We start from the raw sequence: 20,574 nt of genomic DNA on the forward strand, positions 1-20,574 counted from the left end.
TAAGGTGCTCCAATGGATAAGTGAGTACCCAAACAACTGGAAGCAGAGAGTTACCGTGAGGGGAGGGGGGGGGGTGAGACATCAGAATGGCGTGATGTCACCAGCGGAGTCCCACTGGGTTCTGTACTTGAACCGCTCCTGTTTCTTACATACTGTATATAAATGATCTTATATAGGATATAGACTCATTCCTTTTAATGTTTGCTGTTGATGCTAAAATTGAGAGAGGTTAAGGTGGAGGAGGACAGCTAGAGACTACAAGATGACCGGGACAGAATGAAGGGATGGTCCAACCAATGATTACTAGAGTTTAATTGAAGCAAGTGTAAAGTGAAGAAGATAGGTGTAGGAAGCAGGAAGCCAAACACAAGGTATCAGTTGGGAGATGAAATCCTTTCAGAAATCGAGAAGAAAGATCTGGAGGTTGATATCATGCCAGACCTGTCCCCTGATGCAAGGCTGGCTGGCTAGCCAAAGTTCAACCCCTTCAAGCACAACTATGTGAGTACTGGTACACATGCACAGTCTTAAGTTACAAATATGGCAAACATGTGAAATGTCCAATCATGTGTCTAATTCGTTGTCATGTGATGAATATCTTGTACTCAACGTGGACTACGTGATGTATGTTATTCTACAAAGTAGTGCTTCATAAAACAAGCCAGTTCCCTACAATGGTTGCTTAATCAAACTGTAGCAGAAAGTGTCATCATTTGGGTGAAAGAATGTGGGCCGTTCACTCTTCCCAGACCTATCCACGAGTCAACTCCAGATCGCAAACTCTTTATCAAGGATGAACTCCAAGGACGACAGGCTGTCAACGAGGGTCAATAGTTGCTATGAGAGAGAGAGAGGGGCATGTCAATCGCCGCTATCACTAGAGAACTTGGAATTACAAAGCCAACTGTTACTGTGGTGCAGGTGGTGGGCAGCACCTGGGAACTTGAACGACAAGAAACTTTAGTTTGGTGGTCCAAAGACAATGTCTCCAGCAGAAAACTAGCGAATTCTTAAGTCTGTGGTTTTATTTATTGATTATATATGTGTGTGTGTGTGTATAGTAGATATACAGTAATTGATATAGATAGTATTTTATGTGTCACTTCAGGGTGTTACTGGGCCTCATCCAAATTGATTCATTGATTCTTTATTCATCGCCCCTATACCCATCCCGTGGGCAATGGTGGAAAAGGTTACAGAGGCACATACCAAAAAAAAGAAACATTTCATTACATTCAGCACTTGAGTTTTTATAGTAAAAAATTGAATGAATTGCAACATACCAATAGTGATGTAGAGAAACAGAATATTGTGAGGTTTTAATGAAGACATCATTTTGCTATCATAGGGATATCATCATCAATAATGATGTCTGTCTGCTAAAGTGCTATATAGTCCTTCTGTACTCAATTAGCTCTTTATCTTGTTAATTACTGGTATTTAATTACTCGGTGTTTTGTAATTATACATAATGAGTGGATATATTGTTTTTTTTTTATTAACTTCTGAGAATTTGTATAAGGGTTTATTATTATTATTGCAGCGCACACACTGGCCCGAACTACAGTGCGAGTATGTGAACCCGTGATGAAACTACCTGAAGATTGGCTCGGAGAACCACTAGATGATGCCGCTCTGAGGACATTAAAGATGATTCATGTTGCTACTGTTCCCAAGAAGTGGGTATTGTTTGTCAAGTATTTCAGTTGTGATGCTATATAGATTTCTTAAATAATTTGTTAACATTTTCTTTGTCAGATATCTTGATAACTCCTTATTGCGAGAATCAGAAAGGGAAAATGGCCTGGATATTACACCCAGCCTTAAAACCTGAGGTCTGTACTAGTTATAAACTGACTATACTCAGCAGCATGTGAATAATTGCCAAACATACACAGCCACCTCCTTAGCTCAGGGGCAGAGCACTGGTCTTGTAAACCAGGGGTCGAGAGTTCAAATCTCTCAGGGGGTAGAGTTGTTTGGGAGCCGGTCGGCCGAGCAGACAGCACACTGGACTTGTGATCCTGTGGTCCCGGGTTTGATCCCGGGCGCCGGCGAGAAACAATGGGCAGAGTTTCTTTCACCCTATGCCCCTGTTACCTAGCAGTAAAATAGGTACCTGGGTGTTAGTCAGCTGTCACGGGCTGCTTCCTGGGGGTGGAGGCTTTGTCGAGGACCGGGCCGCGGGGACACTAAAGCCCCGAAATCATCTCAAGATAACCTCAAGACGGCATAAATAGATCAGTTGTAGAATATGCAACATTAAAGTATGGAACCCACACTTTGCAAAACACACAAGTAATGTTAGTCCAAAGTTGGGTAACAAGCTAAGTATCAGAGATACAAGAGATGATCTAGGAGAGTGCAATTTAACAAAGGAAAAGAGAAGGGACAGATGTGGTATTGTTATAAATTATAAAATAATCGGGGAAAAGTGGAAGGAAGTTGAACAGGTGGAAGTTGGAAAAGATGCTATTGTGTAGTTAGCAAACTTGAGGCACAAGTAGTAAAATTAAACTCGAGTAGAATTAAACTCAACTCGGCTAGAATTAAACTGAAGAAATCATCTCAAGATAAACACCATTCATAGCTTACTATCTTAATGGAACCACAGTTAACAAAATTAACATAATTGCAAGAGTATTCTTGCCTTTTGCACTGAATTGTTTAGGCATAATTTAGTCATAATTGCATGGGCCCATGCAATTATGCTTGAGGCTTGCTTGACTCAGTCAAGCTTGGCCTCAGGCCAGGCTTGGGGAGTAGAACAACTCCTAGAACCCCCCATCAAGCGGGTAACCTATTGCCATGATATGGGTTAGGTGCCAGATTGTATAGCTATATTATTTAATGTCCAGTAGACAAATTACCACAGATACTCATTTTAAGATTATGATATCTGAATACTAGGTAAGAAGTCATAGTAACAAAAAAAATTTTCTCTGACTTTTGTAGTTGCTGCTCCGAGAAATTACAAATACATTGATTCTTGTTGTACCCAATTTTAGATCGACTCAAGATGACGACGAGGAAAAATACTACTGTGCGCCAGGCTTTGTTTACTGCTTCCCGTTCTTGGAGTGGGTGTTGACAAAGAGGCCGGGAGGTGAAGAGAAGTTTGATACTGTGGCTAACCAGGCACTGCAGGTGATAAGTGAGCATATGGCCATGAGAGGAGCAGATGAAAATGATCTCTACCATCCACGGTTCTTGCCTCGCAAAAGACTTCTTTCTCTTATCATAGATGTTATTAGTAAGTTATTGTTATGCTGTAATGTGCATGTGCGAAGTATGTAAATGTTCTTTATTGTATTTTGTGTGAATTAATAGCAACGTGACCTGTTGCCCATCAAAATTCCCAGCTGCCTGATCATTTCTAAACTCAATTGAGTTTGAAAAATGATTTTTAGCAGCGCACACTTGATATACAAATTTATTAAAATGCCTTATGGAAACTGCTTTCAATTAGTCATGTAGACAATACTAAATTTTCATTGAGGTCTCCCATATTTTATTAATGGTTGAATATCGGTAACAAGTGATTATTAAGTCGATCAATAATTTAATAGGATACGAGGTTCAGTATATTGATATTTGATAGTGGAAAATATAGAACTCCGCAGATATAAACATTATCGATTTTCCAATGTCATTGATTCTTTGTGAGGTACACTGCAATAGTTCATAAGTATGGTTCTTTAAAAAAAAAAAAAATCACTATTTTTTACCAGTGAAAATTGAAAGGCAGCCCGTTTATATATTTTTGAAAATTGGTAAATAATATAATGTAAAAGTGTAGCTTTTTCAATGTATCTGAAACTACACTACTCACAAGCTTTTTGTTTAACTGAGCCTCAAATTTTCTTTAGGCAATAGCTCTGGGCGTACACAACAGAATGCATGTGCTGTGCTTCAGGAAGTTTGTCGCTGTGGGTCTGGTGATATTGGCTGCGATACTGCCACACAAGAAGAAATATCTGTCCTGCTGGACACACTTCAGGCTCCAGCACAGTCTGTTAGGGATGCTGCTTTAAGGGTAAGATTGAATGCACATTTATTCACCCAATTCGACGAACTCTGATTCGCTGAAACAGGGGATGTGCGGATTTACTGAGGATGTTGGGACGGGTTCACAGACTGTGAACCCCTGTCCCAACATGTGGAAAGAACCCTGTCCCTTTTCCCATGTGGAAAGATTTTCCATCATATCATAGGATAAAGTGTTTGTTTCATTCTGTTATATGAATGGACTTTAAAATTTTCCTCGTTGAAATCTCCCTTTCCCCCTTCTCTGCCTCTTTTCCCTCCTTCAGTACCACTCTCCCTTCCTCACTACCTCTCCCTCTCCCTTCTTCCCTCACTGCCTCCCTCTATCCCTCCCTCACTGCCTCTCTCCATCCCTCCCTCCCTCACTGCCTCTCTCCATCCCTCCCTCCCTCTTTCACTACCTTTCTCCACTATCCATGGAATAACCCAAAGTTGGCCTTAGCATGTGGAACGGATGTTAAGAAGTTAGTGTTAGGGAATGGAAAATACTGTATTGGATACAATCATATCAAAACTTGACATAATTAGAAAAATGTTTATATTCTTTGTATATATTAGTCATCAATCTTGTATCAACAGGGATTGTCTGTTCTGGTGAAATCACTTCCCAAGATTGAGACTGACATAGACAGCTGGTTACTTGTGGCCCATAGACTTTGGGTGGCCAAATATGACGTTGCTGAAGATGTTGCCAGTCTAGCATCAGAGCTGTGGACCACAGCCAATATGGAGGTACTGTAGTTAATCAGTATCGACTCGTTCAGTAGTTTGAGCTATTGTCTTATCAATTACAAATAAATTCATACTGTTATAAATTCTCATTGATATCTTTTCCAGTGGATAATGATAAAAAATTTAATTAAATGGCACAGTTTTCTTTATTTTATTTTGTATACTGTATAAGGATGAGTTGTTAATGAGTTTAGTGCACTGTAGAGAAAGGTGTTCATGGATAATAATTTAATAATGGATTTAGTGACATTTGCAGAGAAAACCAAGTTAATATTTGATTAGTGAATTTAAATTTTGTTCATTTGTAATTTAAGCTAAAATAAGTAATTCGTTGTTGAAAATAACGTTAATATTTCAGGCAGATGGAGCTTTGAGTGAAGGTGTATTAGGGGACGTGGTACACCCAGTCGGTGCTGTACGAGCCGCTGGTGCAGCTGCTCTTGCTGCTTTGGCAGAGGATAACCTAGACCTTGTGGCTCCTATCACTCTCCAGCTCATTGAAATTTTTAAGGACAAGACTGAGGTAAAGCATTATTCAGGTTAATGAGTGTCTGACTGTTGTCTAGCTTTGAGATTCAAGTTAGATGTTTGTAGATGTTATGCGTTTCTACCTAGTAGATTTCCAAGTATTTTGTACATCATGATCATGAACCCTATGTCCTTTTTTTTTTTTTCTATTCAGTACAGTGAGCTAAGTATTTTTGCATATTGTGCAGTGTATAGTATCATTACCAAGACAAGGTAATTAAACTATGGGGAAACACTCTTGGATCACTCAGATGTTTGTAAAACTTTAATTTTTTTTATTATACTTTTGTTAGATGAGGACAACTTTATGATAAAGTATTTTTTTAAACTTTGACTTAATAGGGCATATTTTGCAAGATGGAGAGAAGAGAATAACAATGCCTAACATAGTAATTGTTATAACACAAATCTCAAGAAATTTAACTACATATATATAAATATATTTTGTTTGTTGGATTGCATAAAATTGTCATATAATTTAATTTTAATTCATAACATTTTATAAAATTGTGTTTTTAAGAAAATACTAAAGAGGTCCTCGTGAATTTTGTACTATATATGTAGATGACTGCAGCCGTGCGAGACAAGTATGACCGCATTGTGGTAGATGCCATTGACCTGTGGGAAGGTCGTGCTGGGGTGGCAATGGCTTTAAAACAACTAGCACCACTATTACAAGCCGACACTGTTGTCACACTAGCTAACTTCTTTGTGCCCGATGCCCTTGGTGATCGCAATACTGAAGTCCGAAACAAGATGCTTGAAGCTGCCATGGCTGTTGTTAATTCACACGGAAAGGTGAGAGTGAAGAAACTGCATTTCTATATATATACTATATATATTATATATAATATTTGTTTTATTTTATTTAATATTTTATGATACAAAATGGGTTGCAACATTAGTCACATGGTCAGCTGTAATTTGGGGCATTCAAATCAACTATTGGGTAGGGTCATTTGCTGTTTTGTTTCATTTCTCTGTGAACCTTTCAGTCTTCTGTTTTGCTTATACTGTATTACTTTCTGGATGTTTCCTTGGTGAGGGAGATCATAATAATAAGTGGGAGAAAGGTTTGTAAAGTTTCATAACAAATCGTACAAATGTTCTGGAGTCTTTAAATACAGTACTGTACTCTTAAAAATATTTAATAATTAATATTGACTTTATTTGTAGGAAACGGTGAACAGCCTTCTACCAGTTTTTGAAAAGTTCCTTAACACGGCACCAAATCATGCAAGCTACGATGCTGTTAGGCAAAGTGTCATCATTCTCATGGGTTCTTTGGCAAAGCATCTGGAGCATAGTGACCCCAAAATTAAACCCATTGTTGCCAAACTGGTTGAAGCCCTTCATACACCCTCACAACAGGTATCTTGCAGTATTCCTTCTTGTTCCAAGCAGTATATATCTTTTTCATTTGTCATTGTCAAATGATTCAAAGCGTAAACATTTGTGACATCCATTGTCGATAAATTTCTAAATTTGTATTGGTTTAATTCAGTGAACAGTTAAGCATGCAGAATTATTGTTGGCACTTATCAATGTTTTTCTTACAAAAGTTTCATGTATTATTTGAGACAAGTTATATGGTGATTGTCAGTTACTAGATTGTGTGCTCTGTATGCTCACACCTGCATGAACACAACATGCATCTTAAACAAGTCCAAACATATATATTTTTGTAAGAGTTTCTTGATTTTTCTTGTTAGTTTGTCCACTTCCTTTTAAGGAGACTCTTTATAATCAATATATTTCATTAGTTCATTTCTATTACTACTTTTACTTTTAAAAGTCAATTATTTTAAACAAAATTTCATCGAGGCCTGTATATATAAAAAAAATGAAATTTTCACTGCTTTGATGGTTGATAATGTATATTATGTTTATGTAGTCAGGATAATACCATAAGTTTAATTATAAATATATTCTGTTGGTATCAAGAAGATTAATTATACCTCAGAAATGTAATAATTATTAACACAAAATGACACCACCATTACTAGGTTCAAGAAGCAGTGGCCAACTGCCTCCATCCCCTGGTGCCAGCAATTCGTGACGAGTGCCCAAAGCTCGTCTCAAAGCTCATGACTGTGCTGCTAGAGTCTGAGAACTATGGAGAACGCAAGGGTGCAGCTTACGGCTTGGCCTCTTTAGTCAAGGGTATGGGTATCCTGGCTCTGAAGCAACTGGATATTATGAATCAGCTAACAAATGCTATACAGGTAAGAAGCATAATGGATAAAAGTAACAAAAAATCACCAATGCTTTATCAGAAAGATGTGTTTTATTATACATATTTAATGTTTTCTGTTGGAAGTCCCAGAGGCTTCCTGAAGCTATTACCCCTAATTAACACTTTCACCCGTTAATGATGCAATATGGCGTCGAAAATTTAGTAGACGAATGCGCGTTAACAACGCAGTATGGCATCAAAAATGTAGTAGACGAATGCTTGTTAACGACGCAGTGTGGCTTCAAAAATTAAAAAAATTGTCCTGCTTTTGCACTTGGCTGCAGGAGGGGCCCACCGCAGTTTTGGACATTATATGCATGTACTCCTGTAGGGAATTTCCTTGCGAATACATTGATACCAAATTGAAAGATCTAGGTCGAGAATTGAGGTAACAAAGTTAAAAAGAGTATACACACTTTATTGCTCTGGATGAGCGCTCACGTGGGTAATGCGCTGTCACTTTCTCTGTTTGCTGTGGGTGGTATGCCCACAGCAAACAGAGAAAGGGAAAGTGGATGGTACGTGGTACTTTCCATTACATCCACATAGAACTATTATATCCATATTTGCATCATACATGTAAAACCCAGACAATAAATGTTTAAATTGTCATATGATGATATCGGCATTTCCCCATGAATCAACAATTGACGACGACTGCTGCCTAAGGGTTAAAAGAAATTTTGGAATAATTGATAGTGTAACCTGATTTGGTTTTTATCGAAACATTAATTTTGTTGTACAGTACTAATTTTCCACTAAAGTTGATAATTTTTTAGAATAGGATATGTTACAAGATTAGAGAAATATCATATGTTTAACTGATAGTTTCAAAATGTATTACTCTACTACATCGTATTTGGTTTTCACTTGCAGGACAAGAAGAACTACAGATACCGTGAAGGGGCACTGTTTGCCTTGGAACAACTGTGCAACATGCTGGGGAAATTGTTTGAACCGTACATTGTGCATATTCTGCCACACCTGCTTCTGTGTTTTGGTGATACAAACCAGTATGTGCGCGAGGCCACTGATGACACAGCGAAGGCGGTAATGAGCAAGCTCTCTGCTCACGGTGTTAAGCTGGTTCTTCCCTCTCTACTGGCTGCTCTTGAAGAGGATTCATGGAGAACTAAGACAGGTAATTGTTTCTGTATGAAACTCACTATTTATCTTGTACTAAGGTAGAAAATGTTTTGATACTACTAATTATGATATTTGTATCATTTATAATATGTAGCTTCTTGGGTAAACAAACCCCTTAATTCAGATAAACTTAACAGAAATATTAATCATAAAGAAAATGTTTTGTTGCTTTCAGATCTACAGTTTCCATGTGCTATATAGTCATGTGGCTTGGCAATTTGCCCTGATAATTCCCTCCCTTCCCTCAGCATGGTGAGAATGTAAGGCATCTTGCCCCAAAACTCCAAGACTGAACACCTATATAAAATAACTATGATTTATTTTTAATTTGGTTACTAATCATTTAAGTAGGCAACTTTTCACTTCAGGAATCTTGTCAGAGACTGAAACACATTAAATGCAGCATTAAAAATGTTATGAATAATTATGTCTTTTGGGAGTTGAGAGATGATATTTTAATAATCTTTAAGCACTGTATTTTTATGGTCTTTTTATTATGTTTCAGGATCAGTGGAGTTGTTGGGGAATATGGCGTTCTGCGCCCCTAAGCAGCTCTCGTCGTGCCTTCCTTCCATTGTGCCTCGGTTGATTGAAGTTCTAAGTGATTCTCACATGAAAGTGCAGAGAGCAGGTGGTCAAGCACTCAGATTGATTGGCTCTGTTATCAGAAATCCTGAGATTCAAGGTAATTATACTCGTATCATATTGTCTCCAAAAAATATATAAATTATTTAGAGATTTCATGTGCTTTCTCAGCCTCTAGTTGGATATTCCATCATTGTATGTTTCAGTACAATTAAAATCATAAATACAGCCTTCTCCATCCACTCATTTATCTCCTTTATCACAATTACATATTATTCCTCCCAAGTAAAAGCCTATCCGTAACTGCTCACTTTATCCCACATTACTCGGTTATGAGACATCCAGTTACATGTAATTCAGATCTCTCCTGCTCACATTGCTTTCAGTCTGAATTGCTAAGTATACTTGATCTAGTACAAATTTATGAACTTTCCGGGTCATTCATGAACACTATATTCATATTTTCTAAAATTATCTGATCCTACTGTCTCCTGGTTATGCTCTCATGCAGTCAGCACAGCTGTGTAGTATGGAGCTTTTAATACTGTACATTGCCGAGTCATACTGGTGCTGTTCACATTCAGGGAGTGTTTAACATCCAGGCTAGCCGTCTGTTCCGGTTCCTTCCCATTTCGCGGAATGGACTATTTTCACTGCTTCCTGTGGCTTTGCCGGGCATCTGGACATCGATCTCTACGCTTTGGTGTGGTCTCGGCATCTGCCTTCTTGTGTAGGGACATTCCAAGACTCTGAGATCTCAAGGTAGTTGCCTTTTGGCTGGACTGGTAAGGGTGAATTTACTTTTTTTTTTTTTTTTTTTTCCTGGTCTGGGTTTTGCTTTGGGTTCTGGCACTGTTGGAGTCTTACAGGGGAAAGGTGATATTCATGTCTTATTGCTTATATAGCAACATGTCTTGGGTAGACATTCAAGCGCGGGAGTTTTGGAGATCGAACAGGGTCCTGGCCGCCAGGTATCTAGTGAACATTTCGGTTCCTTCCAGGGTGTGTGTGGCTTTGGGGCACCTGTTGCGGCCATCTGCCTCTTCCTCGTCTTTAGACCTGCAATACTGATGTCTCGCGGGTAATTCCCTCCTTTTACTTATCTTTGGTAATCTACAGTTAGCTTCAGTGAGCCGACAGGGCTCCCCACAGAAAACATGCATTGAATGTAATGAAACTCCGTTTTCTGGGTGGGGCCCCGGAGGCTCCTTGACACCCTCCCTTCCTCTGGTCGACCGTTTTCACCGTTAAAGAACTGTAGTGGTGGGCTGCTGGCGAGAAACAACAATGGGCAGAGTTTCTTTCACCCTATGCCCCTGTTACCTAGCAGTAAAATAGGTACCTGGATGTTAGTCAGCTGTCACGGGCTGCTTCCCTGGGGTGGAGGCCTGGTCGAGGACCGGGCCGCGGGGACACTAAAAAAAGCCCCGAAATCATCTCAAGATAACCCCCCTTCCTTCCCCCATAGGTTGGGGGGTTACTAATGAGTGGGAGTGCTAGTTGCAGCTAGTTAACACAGGTTAACCAGACAATGGTCTGTTTTGATTCACCTGCCTTTCTGGGTCCTTTCCCCAGTCAGTGGCAATTATCACTTTCGCACTCTCGGCGCTCAAAAAAAAATACCCTAGATGCTTTCGGCGCTCCGCGCGCCTATGCGGTAAGACCGAAAAAGTGTACACTCTTTTTACTGTCCTGACAATAATTGAAGGCGCACGTATTTAAATTTGGTATCACTGTGTTCGCAATGAAATTGTCTATAAGAGCATACCTATAAAATGCCGCCCAAGCATAAGGACTATCAACACCAAATAAAAAACTATTCAGATCACTCGCCGAGAGCGCCAAACAGCAACAAAATGTTTCCACTCTCTTAATGGTTGCGAAGCCTACAGTTGTCCTACATCGCTAATTGTGGTATCATTGGAATCGCAATAAAATTCTCTACACGGACATATGCATATAAATGTAGATTTAATGTCGTAGCCTACCCAAAACAATGTGGGAAGTGGCCGAAGTGTTACCCGCGGCAGCATATCGGCGAAACTCGCTTTGAAAAGTGTATATTCAATTCACTGTCCTGACATTATTTGTTGATGTATGTATTTCATTTTTGTACCAATGTGCTCGCAATAGAATGTTCTATAAGAACATAAGTATTAAAGGTCACATAAGGATGCGTTCGACCGGCAACATATATAAAAACTACGTCGATTACACTCGTCGTGTCAATAATACAATTGTTTTACCACGATGATTCACTGCCACACCGTTTTCTTTTATAAGCTGTTCGGCTATTAGAGAAAACGTAAATTTCATGGCAAACATTTGTATACTATTCCCAAGTGGATCGGATAATAAATGGATTTTATACAAATATTTTTTCGATGGACTACAGGCGTCGTCTGTTATGCGGTGACGCATAAAATACGGTGACGACTCATGGATAATCCTAAGCGCGAAAGTGTTATGACAAGCTGTAATTTAAATGTAAAGTGCTCGTAGGGCATTGCTCCCTGCACTTCTCTGATGGGACCAGGTTCTGGCTTGTGGTCCCTGGTAGGCATAAGAACTTCAAGGTTCACCCAGAAATTGGCATTTCATTACATTCAACACTTTTTTTTTTTTTTATATATATATATAAGGGATTTATTATAACCATCCACTAGTCAGTAATGTACAGTATCAAACTTCTCATATATTGAAGTTTGACAAGACAATCATTAATAATTTGTTGCATCTTTCTCTGATTTCAGCAATTGTACCAGTATTGTTAGCAGCTCTTCAGGACCCAACCAAAAACACATCAATGTGCTTGCAAACATTATTGGAGACCAAATTTGTGCATTTTATTGATGCCCCATCCCTGGCCCTTATTATGCCTGTAGTACAAAGAGCATTCCAGGATCGTTCAACAGAGGTAAGCTAAGCGATGAGTCACAATAACGTGGCTGAAGTATGTTGACCAGACCACACACTAGAAGTTGAAGGGACGACGACGTTTCAGTCCGTCCTGGACCATTCTCGCAATCGACTTGAGAATGGTCCAGGATGGACCGAAACGTCGTCGTCCCTTCAACTGTTAGTGTGTGGTCTGGTCAACAGAGGTAAGCTAGCAAAATTGTGTATATATATATTTGTTAAATACTGTTAAATATTGCAGGAAAATTGTGCCTGTAGTAAATACTTACAGTTCGGAGATATAACATAGGTTGTATGTCTTGTAGGTACGAAAAATGGCAGCACAGATCATTGGCAACATGTACTCGTTGACGGATCAGAAAGATCTCCAACCCTACCTGCCAGGTATCATCCCGGGTCTTAAGGCTTCTCTACTGGATCCTGTACCAAAGGTATGTGCAAACATATATGCGGTTTGAACATTTATATTTATAATGCTGCTAATGTTGTCTTGAACCATGTTGCAGTCTCTGATCTCTAGACTGGTTTTTCAAGATTTTATAGCATGCACTGAATTAATGTTCAGTACAGGTACATGTATTTTTAGATACTTTCCAGCCACACTGTATAAATGTAAGTGAAGGGAGCTTGGAGAAGAGGTTATGTAGTCGTGTACCCACAGTATCGGGTATTGAATACTGTACCAATATTTGCTACAAGTCCTGTTCTTTAAATGTTAATATTTGGAGATTCAAGACAAACATTTTATCATTTCAGTACCTTTTGGAAATGTTATAACATTTATAAAATAGAACTTCTTAAGATAGGTAGGAGGTACATTGATGAAAAATACAGAATAAAATAGAATACAGTTAGATACCACTTAGTCAGAATGCTCAAGATCATAGGCTTTGCATTAATATTTTCAGATTCAAAGTGCATCTTTGTGGCTGGATACGCCCTACAACAGTTACATTGTTCATTACACTAGTGGCGTGGAATATATTTATTTACTACGACGTGTGGTGTAGTTCAACTAATAGTGCTTTATAGTGAACATAAAGTGCTGCATAGTAAAGTGGCACCTTGCTCAAGCAAACTAATTGGGACTTGTGTCCCATCTTCCTTATAATCTCTTGTTATATAACCTTTTGAAGCTTCAGCAGGATGTTTACACAAAATGGAAATTTGTTTTAATTGTCCGTGAAGTACCTGATGTATACAAATTTATTTAAATTTTAATTATTTAAGGTGTTCTCATCCAGGTGCACAAATTATTTTATGAAACTTTACATATTTATATTTGATCATTTTCAGGTTCGCTCTGTATCATCGAGAGCTTTGGGGGCCATGGTAAAGGGCATGGGAGAGTCCAGCTTCGATGATCTGCTGCCATGGCTCATGCAGACACTAACCTCAGAGTCGTCTAGTGTTGATCGCTCTGGTGCGGCTCAGGGTCTTGCCGAGGTCAGTTTGGTTTGTCATCCCATTATTGGATGATATTACTTAAGATATTTGCAATTAATTTTGTTGTCGGCATTATCTAGAGAATGCCTTTATGTATTGGTTCTAAACTTTAAAAGGATCAAACACTGTTACCATAATACAACTAGGCAGTGATGTGGTGGAGGCAAACTCCATTCACAGTTTCAAATGTAGATATGATAGCACCCAATTGTCTCAGGAATCAGTATATCAGTTGATTGACTGTTGAACATTGGGGCCAAAGAGCCGAAGCTCAACCCCTGCAAGCATAATTAGATAATTGAGTACAACCACCACTATGACCTACAACTACAACTGCTATTAATAAGTCACTACAAACTTAAACACAACAGCAGCCACCACCAAAGACCATATTTAAGCCGCCTACCATAACCACCACTGCAGTGATGGCCACTATCGCAGTACTGTACTGCCAACACCATTAATACATAGAACATACATCATGATAAAGCACCTAAATTATTGGGATAATCTAAAAGTTCTTGAAATATACTCTGGAAATGAAATGAGTGGTATCAAATTATATATACATGGAAGGTACTGCACCCTCAACACCAGCACAGAGCAAATGATGCAGCAGGAAACGGACTGCTTCTCACAAGTCTGCGACAACTTCGGTCTCGTCACCACCACCGAGGACTGAAGGTATCAACCCGCACCCGGAATACCCTACCAGGAACCGTACATCGCTGTCAAGGGAGGGGGAGAACCTGCGGGCAGTTGACAACTTCACCTATCTTTGGCACAATAGTCTCAAGAGCGGTGAACGTAGATGCAGATGTCAACAACAGGATCACCAAGGCCGGCACTGCCTTTGGAAGATTCCACAAGTGTGATTGGGAGTGAAGGAGCCTCAGCTTTACCACCAAACTGAAGGTCTACTGTACAATGGTACTCGCCACCCTTCTCTACACCAGTGAGAGTTGGACTGTCTACAGCAGACACACCAGACAGCTAAAACACTTTCACTTGAACTGTCTCTGTAGACTCCTCCACATCAAGTGGCAGGACAAAATCCTGGACATGGAGGTCCTGGAAGGGGCCGTTATTCCCAGCATCTACATCCTCCTACAGAAAACTCGGGCCAGATGGGCAGGACACTTTGTCAGAATGCCTGATGGCTGACTGCCTAAACAGCTGCTATATGGAGAATTATGCCAGGGCACGCGTTCTGTTAGGGGATAGAAGAAACGATTCAAGGACTGCCTCAAGGTGACTCTCGAAGACCTTGACATCAACCCCAATACTTGGGAGTTGCGCAGGACCATCCAACTTGAAAAAGCAGTCACCACAGGGGCTCGTGTGGCAGAGAATAGATGGACTGCAGAAGCCCAGAGGAAATGAAATGCGTGCAAAGCTAGAGCAACCTCCACCTCTACAGTAGCACTCGCCCATATATGTTGTGTGTGTAAATTAACAACATACTGAAGTGAACGACATGAAAGGAAATGCAGAATAGAGCCAGTGAAGAGTGTTTGTTCTCTGGCACAATCAGAGAACACTGTATGAACATCAGAGGTCCATGGTTGTTCAGTATCCTCCCAGAAAGTATAAGAAGTATTGACAGAACATCAGAGGTCCGCGGTTGTTCAACGTCCTCCCAGCAAGCATAAGAAATATTGCCGGAACAACCGTGGACATTTTCAAGAGGAAACTAGATTTATTCCTCCAAGGAGTGCCGGACCAGCCGGGCTGTGGTGGGTATGTGGGCCTGCGGGCCGCTCCAAGCAACAGCCTGGTGGACCAGACTCTCACAAGTCGAGCCTGGCCTCGGGCCGGGCTTGGGGAGTAGAAGAACTCCCAGAACCCCATCAATCAGGTATCAACCAGAACAAAAGTAGAAGTCTTGCAGAAAACTGTATAGTTTTTCTTGCAGAAGTGCCAGCCCAACTGGGCTGTAGTGGATATGTGGGCCTGCAGGCTGCTCCAAGCAACAGCCTGTTGGACCAAGCTCTCACAAGTTAAGCCTGTGGAGTAAAAACTCTCAGAATCTCATCCAGGTACCAAAGATATTTCTAAGACACCCTCTACCTCAACCCATAACTACTTCTATGATGACCACAATACATCAATGCAGCTAACACCAAAACTGCACCTGGTAAAGTACCAGAAGGAAATTTATGGGGGTTCATATATATTCTAACACACATCTTCAAGAGAAAACTGGACGGTTGTCCAAGAGACGTTCCGGATCAGCCGGGCTGTGGTGGGTATGTGGGCCTGCGGGCCACTCCAAGCAACAGCCTGGTGGACCAAACTCTCACAAGTCAAGCCTGGCCTGAGGCCGGGCTTGGGAAGTAGAAGAACTCCCAGAACCCCATCAACCAGGTACATCATAAACTGTGTGGAGGAGGCAGTGTACTAGTGGTAGTGATGAGGCAGTAGTGTACTAGTGGTGGTAGTGTAGAGGAGGCAGTGTACTAGTGGTAGTGATGAGGCAGTAGTGTACTAGTGGTGGTAGTGTAGAGGAGGCAGTGTACTAGTGCTCACATAGTTGTTAATTTAGGCATAAAGATTTGTTATATTCTCTAGTGCTAAGATGACCATTTCTTTGCAGGTTGTAGGTGGTCTCGGTCCCGAGAAGCTTCACCGTCTCATGCCAGATATCATCGCTACAGCAGAGCGCTCAGACATCGCACCCCATGTGAAGGATGGCTACATCATGATGTTCATCTTCCTTCCCACAGTATTTCAAGATGAATTCACACCTTATATTGGACAAATTATACCTCCCATACTTAAGGTCAGTCAATATTTCCAATAATTCTGCTGTTTAATGTAATAGAGGATTAAATATGTACCGTATTTTTATTTCTATTTTCCTTTTAAGTTAGGAAAGGTTAGCTCTTGGGTCCATCACCTTTATTTTGGGCTTTGGTTCAATTACTACAGTACTCGAGCAAATTTATTGGTGAAAATTTTGACACCAAATTTATAGTTATAACCCAAAATCTTAATAGTTGGGTATGCTCTGATGGGTTGAAATATGGGGTAATAGATACATTCATAACTCTAACCAAGACATCAAATTGTTAGGTAAATCATAAGTTACTTTAATGTGTATGTTAAGCATTGTGTTTCATGATGTAAAACAAAGGAGAGGCAAATATTCAATTAGTTTTATACTATACTTTGTATTTACTAGAAGACTCGAGGGTGCTTTCATTTTGAAATATAGTACCTTGGTGTAATTGGTAAAAGTTGCCATGTATAACGTGCAGCAACATTTCCCATCCCCGATCACATGCATATTATAATAATTGATAACCAATTGTTTCTTTATATTTTGTAAAAAAAAAAAAAATGTTGAATCAAATTTAATCACTTTCACACAGTATTGTAAAACTGCAAATTTTGTTTAATTGTGCAATGTAACCACCTTTTATGAATCAATTACAATGACATTCCTTTACTTTTCTAAATAGCTACTGTACTATTGCCATATTCCACTTAAATGATGACATTACTAGTGATAAATGAAGTGCTTTGATAAAATCTTGGTACAAAGTGGAAAGCATCCTGATTACTCAAGTCATGACATACTCACATTTTTAATGATTACCAGTACAATATTCACTGTCAGTTTTGAAGAGGTTCATATATGACAAAGCTCGTCTATGTACATAATTTGTTTTCAGGCTCTTGCTGATGAAAATGAATTTGTGAGAGAGACTGCACTGAAAGCTGGCCAGAGAATAGTGAATACATATGCGGAGTCAGCCATTACTTTACTCTTACCAGAATTGGAAGCTGGTCTGTTCCATGATAACTGGAGAATTAGATACAGGTAAGAAAATGATATAATTGGAGAAGTATCTCGTAACATTGTGTTCAAGTTGGTGTGACATCATCATAACACAGTATGTACTTTTTATCTGTATCCTGTTGTGGTGAAATATTGGACAATATAAACACACACTTCTGTGAAATTTATGGTATTGCAATCCTAATTTGCATTGATGCTTTTGCAGTTCTGTACAGCTACTAGGGGATCTGCTGTTTAAGGTGTCGGGTGTGTCTGGTAAGATGACTACTGATACCGCTCATGAGGATGACAACTTTGGCACAGAACATTCCCAAAGGGTAAGCACCATTTACTATTCCTCATCACATCACAATTATGTACAGGATGCTTTATAAAAATCTGTATTTTGTATGCGGTTATTTAAAAAAATTTAATTATTACTAGATCTCATGGTAGAATTCGGTTTCCTCGAGTTAATAGACCTATGGCCTCGCATCGCACGTGTGGGGTCCACGGTTAGAAACCCATACAGTCCAGGTGAATGGATTGTTTATTTCCACGGAAGTGTGGATGACAATTTACATTTATAATTTAAATTGAACGTGAAAAATGTCAGATGAAGTATTTTGATAGGCAAGGTTTGTTCAAGTAAGATCTCACTATTTTTCCAATTATTACTTAATGGATATGTTGAGAAGCTTGCTCAGCTCTAGTGTTGTATTTAGCGGTGTCTTGGTGCCAAGTTGAGGTTTACTCTCCAATGCCTTCTTGCCAGTAAAGTACAGAGCAAGACCATTTGCAAAGTTCCTAGTCATGATTGGGCTCAAAATTGGAAAGGTCTCAGCATGTGAGGACTGTCTGGATAGACTGTGCATCTGAGGTGTCTGTCAGAAAGCAGCATTACAATCCTCTCAACATTTTTGTTGAGAGTGAGCTAGTTCACCTGTCTCTAAATTGCAATTACTTATTTGTCTGTGGTGTACTCGGTATCTTTGCAATCATCGTTTCTACATCTAGGTTTTCAGGCGTTTCTTTTTCTCCTCTGCTACCACCATGCCTTGTTCTCAGCTCCTCTGTTTGATATTTCTACCAGCACCTTTCTGTAAACTATTAAATATTTCTGGTTAAGCTCATCACAAACCTTGTCATTTTGTGAGAGATTATTCCCGTCTTAGCGAGTATGGTAATCTGGCTTTATACCCTGGAAACACAAACCGAAACTTTCTTTATTTTCCGCTTGTTACAACTTGTAATAAAGCTGTTATATCTTGGCTTAACGTGTTTATAATGAATTAGAACGTTGGTACAACTTGCTATATTGGTTGTTATAACTGGTTAGGTGTTAAAACTTGTTCGAACGTTGTACTAACATTGTAGTTTCGGTGTGTGTGTTTGGCAGGCACTGTTAGCTGCCTTCTGATACCTCTTGATAGTTGTTCAGCAGTATGTGAACACTGTTTAAAGCAAGAGCATACTGTACTTAGAAATCATACTCGAATACTCTTTCCATTATGTTCTCTCATTCCTGTATGTGTAGAATAAAAAATGTAAATTTCCATACAGTTCAGGAAATTAATTTTATTATGATGACCAGACCACACACTAGAATGTGAAGGGACGACGACGTTCCGGTCCGTCCTGGACCATTCTCAAGTCGATTGTGATGAGGAAGTAGAGACAGGCAATAAATAGGCACAAGAGATGAGGAGCAAAGTAAGGTGTAGTAGAGGGGCTAGTAGTAGGAACTGCAGATTACAATGTAATTTTATTACATTGTAACTATGAAACAAACTATTTTAAATGTGAAATGAATGTGTTTCCTAATACAGGTTTGGAATTAATAATAATACAAAAATTCTTGATAATCCTCAGGCTATTATTGACATCCTGGGTGAAGAACGGCGTAACCGTGTGTTGGCCGGACTTTATATGGGACGTTCAGATGTTGCAGTGTTGGTGAGACAAGCTGCACTACATGTATGGAAGGTTGTGGTCACCAACACTCCCAAGACATTGAGAGAGATCCTGCCAACACTCTTCTCTCTCCTTCTGGGCCACTTGGCATCTACCAGTTATGACAAGAGACAGGTACAGTGAATGTCCACACAATATTGTAAGTTAAATTTTTAATAATCTCATTTTTATTTCATTACTAATGCTAGCCAGCATTTAACCAAGACACTCCATCCTCTAGGTAATTAAACATCAGAAAGTTCTCATATTCTGTATTGAGGCTATGTGTTAGTTACTTATAAATAATATTGATTAGTTTTTATAAACGATGGCTGCTAATGGCAGTTTTAGTGTATATATTTTTTTCATTATAACTCGTCCAAAAATTAATGATTTGTATTTTGACAGTTCTTACAAAATGCAAGTCAAAATATTAAAAGGATTATTTAATGCATAAATAAAGTATTTAATGTGTAACAATCAAAATTTTATTCTGAAAAGTCAGTCTTCAGTATTTACTTTATCTATTCCCTTCAGCATCTTGGAAGTTAAAATCATATCCCCTCTGTTCCTTCTGTTGTGTAGGGTTGAGAGATTTAGTTTTACTACCCTATCTTTGTAGCCTAGACCTTACTTAAGTCTGGGTGTAGAACACAACTATAACTTGTTTTCAAATTGTTCTCAAGGGATCACAATTGTTATGATTTTGAGCATGTTGCCTATGTTGGTTATAACAAGTTATTAGCTAGTTGAAAACTTGTGTAGCATTTTTCCACCTGTTCCAAGCAAAAAATACAAATTTGGCAAATCATTAAATAATTTGGTAGTTATCCAGACCCACTTCTTTGCTCTCTAGTAACTGGCAGGTTATTAATTTTATAACCTCTAAATCTGTAATTATGTGAGAGGCAAATGTATGTAGAGTTCAAGTCCCATGGAGTTCTCTCAATCAAACAATTATTTGGTGCTCTTTGACTTAACTATTATTATGAATCATCCCATTCATTTCTTAATCATGCTTTACTTATAACACATGTTTATGTGGGGATGCAGATTGCAAATAGCAGTTGTTTGGCCAATTAGTCAGTCGCCTGGATAAGTCTGGCATTATTCTAGGCTGCAAGAGCACAGTAGCTTGTAAAACTGGCCACATACATACCATAGTTTATTCATTCTTTTATGTATTTTAACCATTGTT

At 39.2% G+C, this 20,574-nt stretch overlaps 1 protein-coding gene and 1 non-coding gene across 2 annotated transcripts in view; both read left to right on the plus strand.

The window, feature by feature from the left end:
* Positions 1-20,574, plus strand: part of l(3)80Fj (lethal (3) 80Fj) — a 50,894-nt gene that overhangs the window by 18,179 nt on the left and 12,141 nt on the right. The window contains exons 17-33 of the mRNA XM_045746717.2: positions 1,544-1,679; positions 3,009-3,253; positions 3,870-4,036; positions 4,627-4,779; positions 5,138-5,302; positions 5,872-6,105; positions 6,484-6,678; positions 7,314-7,532; positions 8,420-8,684; positions 9,195-9,374; positions 12,028-12,191; positions 12,499-12,624; positions 13,490-13,639; positions 16,236-16,421; positions 17,317-17,465; positions 17,650-17,761; positions 19,296-19,511. Of these exons, the coding sequence (XP_045602673.1) occupies positions 1,544-1,679; positions 3,009-3,253; positions 3,870-4,036; positions 4,627-4,779; positions 5,138-5,302; positions 5,872-6,105; positions 6,484-6,678; positions 7,314-7,532; positions 8,420-8,684; positions 9,195-9,374; positions 12,028-12,191; positions 12,499-12,624; positions 13,490-13,639; positions 16,236-16,421; positions 17,317-17,465; positions 17,650-17,761; positions 19,296-19,511 (3,062 nt within the window). The remainder of the gene's footprint in view (positions 1-1,543; positions 1,680-3,008; positions 3,254-3,869; positions 4,037-4,626; positions 4,780-5,137; positions 5,303-5,871; positions 6,106-6,483; positions 6,679-7,313; positions 7,533-8,419; positions 8,685-9,194; positions 9,375-12,027; positions 12,192-12,498; positions 12,625-13,489; positions 13,640-16,235; positions 16,422-17,316; positions 17,466-17,649; positions 17,762-19,295; positions 19,512-20,574) is intronic.
* TRNAT-UGU (transfer RNA threonine (anticodon UGU)) lies at positions 1,901-1,972 on the plus strand. The gene has a single exon. It is a non-coding gene; the product is annotated as a tRNA-Thr (tRNA).

This window comes from Procambarus clarkii, chromosome 3, assembly GCF_040958095.1.
Source record: "Procambarus clarkii isolate CNS0578487 chromosome 3, FALCON_Pclarkii_2.0, whole genome shotgun sequence".
In the NCBI taxonomy this organism is placed as follows: domain Eukaryota; kingdom Metazoa; phylum Arthropoda; class Malacostraca; order Decapoda; family Cambaridae; genus Procambarus; species Procambarus clarkii.